Raw genomic sequence first — 8,915 nt, 5'->3', positions numbered from 1 at the left:
ATTGTTTTGAAATTAGCACAAATCCAATGGGGAAAACAATCCCACATTACGATATTGATTTTGTTTAACTTTTTTTTTTTTTTAAAGTTTTAAGGGTCTACAAACTTCAGTTTGTAATATAAATATGGAATAACATTTCTTACTGTGGGAAAACAAAAGAGCATGCCATTTAGATAAACAGCAACTAAGAACTCAAGTTCTTATGTTTAGACAAAGCAATACTTAAAATGTGAACCGTTATAAAACATGGCGCAGAAAGATCCACGTTTTCTAACCAGCAGTGAGGAATATGCTGACAAAGGTTTCATGAAAAATATTTAGGAAAAAAACAAAAAACAAATCTTAGATCTATAAACTAATATGCACAAGCCAATTACATATAAATCCTTGAGTGTCTAAAGAAGGAAGTGTAAAACATTAGAACAATTAAAAAAAAAGGTTTAAAAGTTCTATATGAGGTCAGTTTGATTTGTTTCACCAAATAAAATAATCAGGTTTTCCTGATCATTCTATATTTGTCTTGTTAGAATAAAATGTCTGGACTGCAGCTACTTTCTTTCAACAAATTTTTAATTCTTTTTCAAACCAGCATTATACATCAGTTGATGATGATGGGGGGGGAGGGGGGGGCAGGTAAAGGAAAACAGACTGAACATTCACCAGTTTATTATACAATGTTTTTACAAGTCAAACGTCAGTGTATGCATGTTGATCATCTGTCCTTAGGGGGTTTTTTATTGATGCGTCTCGAGACGTACCTGTGGACAGTGAAAAGGATTGCTTAGTATTTGCAAAAAACAATCTCAGATAGTAGAGAAATAAAAATGAGCTAGGCCTGGTCTATACAGTACACATATAAATAGGAACAGAACAGTGTTGTTAATGTGAGAAAAGTAGAAAAAAATTGGATGATCATCTGGTATAAAACACCGTTTTAGTTTTATCTTACACAAACTACAAAGAGCAAAAAGCATTTTTACTCTCGTGTTCAATGGGATTTTAAGCAATATTTCAACCAAAGTAACAAAACTGGGAAGAGGAGAAAAGATATATAGGTTTTCAGAAATGTGATGTGTGTGTATTAAGCCCTCTTGAGTTTCTTGAGCTAACTTTAGCTGCAAATATTTCGCAGTGGGGCAGAACCTTTATCTTTTTCCCCCCCCACTCAAAATCTTAGCTCAGGACAGCTTTCCTGTCTCTCCTGTCGAAACGTAAACCCCAAAGCACAATGCCACCACCAACGTGTTTCACGGTGGAAATAACATCAGATTTCTTCCGTAAAGCATTTAAATAAAAACATCCATCATATTTGCTGCAACTCACATTGAGGCACCCCTCCGTGTTTGCTTGTCTCATAAAATCCCAATAAACCACAGTGAAGTTTGGTTGAAATGTAAAAACTCCAAGGTGTACAATACTTTTGTAAGACACTGCTTGTTTAAACGTTGTTGTATCTGTGTACTTACTGTCCTTTTGGATAAAAGCGGTGTTTGGTGGTGAAGAACATCTTGCTCAGCTCCTCTATAGTCGGCCCCTCTTTGCCGTCCAGCACCTCTTTGCTGAGGTGGGCTTTCAAAACTTGATCGTGGGTTTCTGCTTGGTTGGTCAGAGGGTCTGGTCGCTCTATGGGCTGCAGAGGTACGCACACATGACAGGGTTTTTTTTATGCACACACTTATATAGCTTATCCTGTCGCACATATAGTGTGACATTGTGGTGTATGAACAACTTAATGAGTTTAAATAGTCAAAAAATAATGTTACACTTCTCTCTATGTGAAACTGTTTGGCCTGAGCACAGAGTAGGTGAGCTTACCTGAGTGAGCTCATATGGAACGTCAACAGCAGGATGGTAGCATACTATGGTTTTCCCATCAGACGTAACACCTATTTCCACCTCACTAAGTGATAGAAATTAAGAAGTTAATGTCCAAGATGTAGCTCAACAATTTAAGTATTTTTGTTTTACTTCATGCAACTAAATTAAAATTTTGATTACGTTTTTTTTTTCTACAAAAATTATGCATATCTGACAGGATCAAATCTGTCAATTTTTAACTGAGAAATGGCTCCAGGATTGATCAAAACAAAATTTCTGCCAGTCTCAAAGCTTTAGGACACCACTGCCTAAAGTGTAATTAGACGTAGAGACACATTCAAAGTAACACACCAGTTATGGCCTTGAATTAATGAGGGATTAACACTGGACTTCTGTCGAAGTGGCACCAAACACGCTGCAAAGGGAAAAAAGCAGGGATATAACTCATTAGTACAATATCACGGTCCAGTGAAGGTGTCACAAAAACTACTTTAAACTGACTACAGGAGCACGTTATACATTTCCGAAAAAATAAGTAAGATACAGTTATTATATTGAAAAGATAACGCATTAAAATATTTAATACAGTATTTAAATTAAAATATTTTCTGTATTTCAGACAGAGAAACCTGTTAACATCGACGGTGTACTAAATAAAAATGTTTTAGAGCTGAACAGACGTCAAGGTTAGCCTCACTGCTAGCCTTAGCAGCTATCGTCAGTGTTAAAGGCGCTTTAAATGGGAAACTCAGCAACTATAACACTGTTATGGGTTCGCTCTGAGTAAAAACCACACTTACTATGCACATTTCGAAGCGTAGCACCGTATAAAAGTCGAGATGCAGCGCTGTGCAGCTTGCACAAGTGACCCGACGCCATGCTCGGTTATTATGGAGTGTGCGTCAAAATAATAGTTCCGACTAAGCAATCCGATCAAAGGTTCCTCTATACTACTAACTAACTACCTGAAGAAATAACGACTTTATTTTTAAGTTAAAAATCTTAAAAGTTAAAAACGTTGCTTTCCCCAATAGCTTAAAGATGCTAGTCTGGACCTTAAGTACAGGTACTTTGGTAATAAACAACTTAGATACTATGAAGTATGCTTCTATGTTTTCATGGAATCTTACTAAAATGTTGATAGACCAACCCAAAGTCATAATCGTAAAATACCAGTCTCTTTGGTACTTCAGTAGAAATGATTGTATTCTTCCACTATATTGCAACAAAATGTATCCAAAACCCACTTCTATTCATTATAGCCCACAGTGACAGTTTTTAATTGCTTTAAACAGATTTAAATGGCGCTAATGTTATTTATGAACAGGAACCAAAACCTCAGCAAAAAAAGATGCTAAATATATAGTGCATGCAACCAGAAGCCATGGAGCCATATCTCTAAGCAATTTATAGTATATTTGATCTACTTTAAACAAAATGTTCGTTTTACAACTGAACGCCAAAAAAAGACCAATTAGAACAAAAAAAAGACCAATTATATTAGGACCCACATTAAAAAAAATCAGAATCAACAGCAACAAATCTGGTAACTTTACATTTGTAATTACTATAAAACACTTTAACCGATTTATTTTGTGTGAACAGGTAAATCAGTCCTACTACTCTTAATATTGAGTTGTACTTGTAATGCACAGAGAGAGGCATTCGGACAAAGATCTGAGAAAATGAGTACGTTATAAAACAATAGCATTTCTGCCTCCATCAGATAATCTCATCTAATTATTGTGATTTTCATTTTATTAACAAGTTTGTGTTCCAGTCTTTTTAGACACATGTTGGTCAGTCTTTATTAAATACTGAGTTGAAATTAATCTAGTTCTGCCCTTCTCGCAGCAAGGCACAACAGGGAAGCCTGCTGGGTTTCCATGGCAATCCAACTAATTTATGATTACAGACAATCCAGAAGATCACTAGGAGACTTCCATGTCTGCTGTGGCTGCAGACGATGAAGCCTGGCTTCCCGGGTTCACCGTCATGCGCTCTCGGCTGCCGAACACCTCGCTCACTAAAAGCAAACGGCAAAAGAGGAAGTTGTATGACAAGAGTTAAGAAAGTTATAGGAAAAGAAAAACTCAGAGGGATTAGACGTACCAGCTGCAACGTCACTGATGTCCCAAATCCGCAAGCCGTCCTTCTGTCCTCCGAAGGCGTAGACGAAGGGCAGATCAGGGCAGCACGAAGCACAGAACAGCACCCCCTGTTCACACCACCAAATAAATCTTATTTTACCACCCAAAAACCTAAAAGATATTCAACAGCTACGGCTCTATCTAAAACTATTCAACCCTCGACTGCAAAATAGCATGTGCAACTTCTCACCATTTTCATGTCTCGAGAGTGCACCAGGCTGGGCTTGTTGCTTAAAATGTCCCAAATCTTTACGTGTTTGTCAGCAGACGACGTGACGAGACATCCTTTGATCTGGCTGCTGAGGTCTAAACCTGCAAAGGTTCAAGAAAAACGTCATCTCGTTCCGCCGTAAGCGTCACAGGCAGACAAGACGAAAAAGTTTTACGTCAGCATCTGACAAACCTGACACTTCTTCGTCGTGTGCCTTTAGCGTGAACAATGGTTTATCAGTGCGGGCATCTAGACAGTAGACGAAACCGTCCTCCGTGCTGGCCTGAAATACACACACACACACACACACACACACACAGAGAGATAAATACTAACAGACAAATACTGCAGCAAGTTACTGTAAATGAGTATGCTTGAAGTTCTGAGTATTCACCAGGAAGTTGAAGGGTGAAAAGTGGTTCCAGACCAGCCGCTCCACTTGCCCACTAAACCTCCAGGTTCTGAAGCTGCTGTCTGGATTCCGGCAGTCGTAAAGGACGGCTGTCCTAAAGACGAAAGCACGACGTTAATGCCAAACCATTACAAAGATCTGTCGGCAAAGACGCGGTGAACATCACGCTTACTTGTCGTACGATCCAGATATCAAGGTCTGTGCCTCGAAGGGATGAAATCTTAACGTCTGGACCTGGAACATAAGAAGTCGGTTGTTTAACAGCGGATAACGGCTGCCCACTCTGAGAAAGCAAATCCTGAACATTTCAGCTTGGCAGGTTACCTTGTCTGTATGCTTCCGCAGAGTTGTGGCCGGCTTGCCTTGAGCCAGGTCCCACAGGACGACTGTGTCGTCTGCAGATCCACTGGCCAGCACGTTCCTTAAAAGGAGCAAATGTTGGAAATAAAACATGTAAATCATATCGGGTTGATTATTGCAGACAGACAGGTGAGGGACGGACAGGTGATTTAAACAGCAGTCTGGAAATACAATTGTTTTTCTTTGCTTTGATGTCATCTCTCATGCTCACCCAGACCTAGTAAATGTTTTAAGACTTTTCCAAAACTAAGATTGGAGTACAAATCACTGACCTGACCAGCTTGTTCCAGGATAAATCCAACACTGCATCTGTGTGTCCCTCCACAGGCTCCGCTGCTGCACCCTGCCGCACAGCACGCAGTGATACGTTCAAAAACTTTTGCCACCAAAACAAGCTTTTAATAAGTTATTATGCCACAATGACGGCAACAAAATATGAAATGAATCCTCCTCGGCATGAGCGGCTAGTTGTGTGACGTCAATAGGGATTTTTGCACCTTTTTGCTTTTCTTTTTCTTCTTGGTGGCCTTTTTGCTCCCGAGGGAGAAGACTGGCTCCAAACAGTCCACCACATCCAGATCCCACACGTCTATCTGTGGAGTCATGTTGCCCACGGCGACGTAGTTAGCTGCAGAGTGGACGCACAAGGAACATTGTTTTGATTTCTTTTTATGATAGCTTGAAACATGACTTATCAAATAACTGGAGGGTTGTTGTTTTTTTTTTTATTACTATTATTCTTGACTGAAGGCTTCGTTACCTCGTCCTTCCTGTGGGTTGGGGTCGAAGTCCAGCCATTCCACACACAATGGATAGGCTGGCAGCAGGATGTCATGATGGACATACATGGATTCCTCCTCCGAGTTATAAACTGGGAAGTTACACAACATGTTTATAAATGCTCTTTCGTCAAAGAAAAAAAGAATGCACTTAACTTCAATTATGAAATATTAAAACAGGGTTCCTACACACTTCCACAGAGTCGCGATTCTGATTCATTTGATCAGATAAGTGCTCGTGCAATAACAGATTGTTCCAGTTTTCCAATCATCAAACACACTTATCATAATAAAAAAGGCTATATTTACTATAGATCTCTAAGTTGCAGCAGTCCTTCTCCGTTTTGCCAGCCAGGATGAGGTTGTCAGTGGGTTTGATTTGGAAGTCTTCTCGCTCATACTGGTCCTAGACGGTGGGGTGAGCAAACAGAACTACACAGGTGGGACATTATTTGGGACAAACAAGAGCCGACAGGCCCAATCTGAGCAGATACTCACTGTGTCTTTGATGGTGACGTAGGGATCCTCGTCATTAGAGCTGAACACTGTGAGCCCGGCTAGACTGTCGCCAAGGTTAGCAGTAGCTGAATTGGATTCAGTGAAATGTTTTAAATATCCTTGAATTTTTCTACATTTTGTAAAGTTATAAACAAAAAAGCAACTGCATTTTGTTGGTATTGTATGTGATAGGCCAATACAAAATAGCATAGGTGTGAAGGGGAAGGGAAATAACATAAATACAGAATCAACTGTATTAGTAATTGCCTGTCCGTATGTTGGTAAAGTATTTGTTTGATGGTGAATGTACTAACAATTATTTAGCTCTAATTTTACATTTAATGAGTTTTTTAATAATATCATTTTGTAGAATCTGCATGCATTTATTTTTAGCTGTATACTTTTTTAGATTATATATGTGACACTACTGTAAAGTTTATTTAATTTTTTTATTATTACCAATTTTCTACTCTATTATTCCGCTTCCTTCCCCACCATGATGCTATCTCCGCAATATTTCAATGAATACTACTTTCTGCTTAGGCGATGTGCTATATAATTTTGTACTTCAAACTGGGTTTTAGTAAGGGGTATCAGAATAAATGGGGGGAATGCGGATGCAGGTCAGACTTTTTTTGGAAACCTTTGGAAAACATTTTTCTAGCGTCCTTCCACTTCACAATTGAAGGCTACTTTGTTCTTGTCTCTAAAATATGATGCATTAGAAACACAACTAGAAGCATAAAAAAAAACTTTTAAGATTGTGTAAATATTTTTGCAAAATATTTTATTTGGTGCTTAGAAGAGGAGTAACAAATGAAAACACAAACCCTCTGCCGTTTACCTGCATCCTCCTCATCATACTTGTCCAGCCCATATTCCGCCAGTTCATCGTCTTCCTCCTCTTCATCATTCCCAGTCTTTAGAACCAAGTCATCATCATCTTCTACTGTTTCTCCAGATGGATCGTCATCACGTGGAATACCTTCATCTTCCTCCTCATCTTCATCTGCTACGTCCCTGGGTTCAATGACAAGAAGGGCATTTATCGCTTGCCATCAAAATCTAATCAGTGTTTGTCTTCGCATTTGCAGCGATTACCCCAGATCTTCTCTAGCTTCGGTAATGATGCGTTGAAGCTCCTCTTGACTCAGCTCGACCTGAGAGAAAATAAAACAGAAACCTTTTTGTACACGTGATAAATAAAGGTGAGATACAAATGTATATTTAATTTCAAGTGATTCTGATATGTGATATTTGTTGAAGTCCTGCTGGAGGACAAAGTATGCCGTCTGTTAGTCTATGCATTTCTTTTAGACAGACTGAAGTTTTAAAATGTCAGTAAAAGCACCTAAAGTATGATCACGAAGGCTTTAAAGTGCCGTGTTGACAGATTTCTTCAGTATGTTTACGTTCCCTACCTTGTCAGGGGTTTCCTTGGCAACGCCACGTTTCACCCACCCGACACACGTAATCTGGGAGCTCATAATGTAAAAATACTTGTAGACCAACAGCAGTAAATATAATAAAATGTGCGTTGTTTTTTTTGTTTTTTTTACCCCCTCTCAAACTGTTTCACCTTAGGCATGCACACAGTGGTACATGTGAGCAATTAGGACCGCTCCTACTTAGGGCGTTCAAAAAGCTGCCTGACTAAAATTCCGTCAAAGACTCAGAAAAGGACCGAATTACTTACAAAATGCCTTACAAAAAGCTGAAGTAAAATTTTCAAGCCTGTCAAAAATCAGAAAGTAAAACTGGATTTCATAATTTAGCGAATCTCGGTCGTCAACACATACTGGAACTCCATCGGCGGCTATGTGAGAAAAGGGTGTTGTATTTAATCTTGTCATCAAGCTGAATACACCGAAGATGGATCTGTGAATACACCGAAGATGAATATGTAAACGGGAAAACTAAAGGGAGCACAACACTGTGCTTGGGTTTAGGGCGTAGTATTTATATCTATGGTTTAGAAACCGTCAAGTTGCCATTTCCCACTAAAACGTTAAAAACTTTAATAACTTGGACTTAAAAATCTATAACCTCCTCTTACGGCAGTGTAACTATTAACTTAGAAGCGTGTATGCTAAAAAAAAAAATCTTGGAGAAGTTCTTGAACTTTTCCTTTCTTTTACTTTTTTTGTAGATGGTAGCTAACAAGCTATCTGCTTTTGATATTCTTAAAATAAAGACAACATAAGACATCTTAGTATCTAAATATGGTTTAACCCCCCCATTCCCCCAACAACTATATGTATGGTAAGGACAATGTAATGGGATGGTGTGAAAATTATGGAACAAAATAAAACAGAAATATGTTGATACATTTAAGAAAGAAAAAAAAAACATTTGCTTACAGTAGACGAAGATGGAGCAATTTATCTAGGCTACATAAAGAAAAACAAAATTAATGTTGCTACATATCATAATAAAATGTAATAAAATTGTTTAAAATAAGTTTTAAAAGACAAAAACATATAAAACATTAGTCATCATATGTTATGGTGATGACTGAAGCTGATAATGGTATTTAGAAAAGTAATATAAAATTATTTTGAGACGAGTTCAAAATGCAATTTTTTGTGTCCAAAAGATGCAAGTGAAGCACAGAGTAAAATTATCCCACAGGGTTAATGGAATAAAACAAATCTTTACTTCTTGTTAAATTAAAAAACAAAAACAAA

The 8,915-nt window shown here is 38.2% G+C and overlaps 2 protein-coding genes across 2 annotated transcripts; both read right to left on the bottom strand.

The window, feature by feature from the left end:
• Nucleotides 1-552: 552 nt before the first annotated feature.
• On the bottom strand, nucleotides 553-2,792 carry mrpl42 (mitochondrial ribosomal protein L42). Its single transcript, XM_007540344.2, has 5 exons — nucleotides 2,619-2,792; nucleotides 2,170-2,233; nucleotides 1,816-1,900; nucleotides 1,467-1,630; nucleotides 553-758 (listed from the first exon to the last, which is right to left on the bottom strand). Exons 1-5 carry the CDS (start codon nucleotides 2,695-2,697, stop codon nucleotides 713-715), a joined length of 438 nt encoding a protein of 145 aa, XP_007540406.1. The 5' UTR covers nucleotides 2,698-2,792; the 3' UTR covers nucleotides 553-712.
• A 281-nt stretch (nucleotides 2,793-3,073) lies between these two features.
• Nucleotides 3,074-7,848, bottom strand: pwp1 (PWP1 homolog, endonuclein). Its single transcript, XM_007540334.1, has 15 exons — nucleotides 7,650-7,848; nucleotides 7,330-7,388; nucleotides 7,073-7,248; nucleotides 6,229-6,314; nucleotides 6,040-6,136; nucleotides 5,712-5,822; nucleotides 5,449-5,579; nucleotides 5,224-5,294; nucleotides 4,916-5,012; nucleotides 4,764-4,825; nucleotides 4,574-4,685; nucleotides 4,372-4,462; nucleotides 4,159-4,280; nucleotides 3,931-4,036; nucleotides 3,074-3,844 (listed from the first exon to the last, which is right to left on the bottom strand). Exons 1-15 carry the CDS (start codon nucleotides 7,713-7,715, stop codon nucleotides 3,750-3,752), a joined length of 1,482 nt encoding a protein of 493 aa, XP_007540396.1. The 5' UTR covers nucleotides 7,716-7,848; the 3' UTR covers nucleotides 3,074-3,749.
• Between the last annotated feature and the right edge of the window lie 1,067 nt (nucleotides 7,849-8,915).

The sequence above is a fragment of the Poecilia formosa genome, unplaced genomic scaffold, assembly GCF_000485575.1.
Source record: "Poecilia formosa unplaced genomic scaffold, Poecilia_formosa-5.1.2 Scaffold9, whole genome shotgun sequence".
In the NCBI taxonomy this organism is placed as follows: domain Eukaryota; kingdom Metazoa; phylum Chordata; class Actinopteri; order Cyprinodontiformes; family Poeciliidae; genus Poecilia; species Poecilia formosa.
This window is presented reverse-complemented; position numbering and strand designations above follow the sequence as displayed.

Bases quoted from the DNA above. Each gene is read 5' to 3' on its own strand.
- mrpl42 (XM_007540344.2), bottom strand. From the start codon at position 2,697: ATGGCGTCGGGTCACTTGTGCAAGCTGCACAGCGCTGCATCTCGACTT. The intron at 2,234-2,618 runs GTAAGTGTGGTT...TTCCCTTTGCAG, and splicing joins TACGCTTCGAAATGTGCATA to CGTGTTTGGTGCCACTTCGA. The intron at 1,631-1,815 runs GTAAGCTCACCT...GTACCTCTGCAG, and splicing joins TTCCATATGAGCTCACTCAG to CCCATAGAGCGACCAGACCC.
- pwp1 (XM_007540334.1), bottom strand. From the start codon at position 7,715: ATGAGCTCCCAGATTACGTGTGTCGGGTGGGTGAAACGTGGCGTTGCC. The intron at 5,580-5,711 runs GTAACGAAGCCT...TCCACTCTGCAG, and splicing joins CAACCCACAGGAAGGACGAG to CTAACTACGTCGCCGTGGGC. The intron at 4,826-4,915 runs GTAACCTGCCAA...CTTATGTTCCAG, and splicing joins TGCGGAAGCATACAGACAAG to GTCCAGACGTTAAGATTTCA.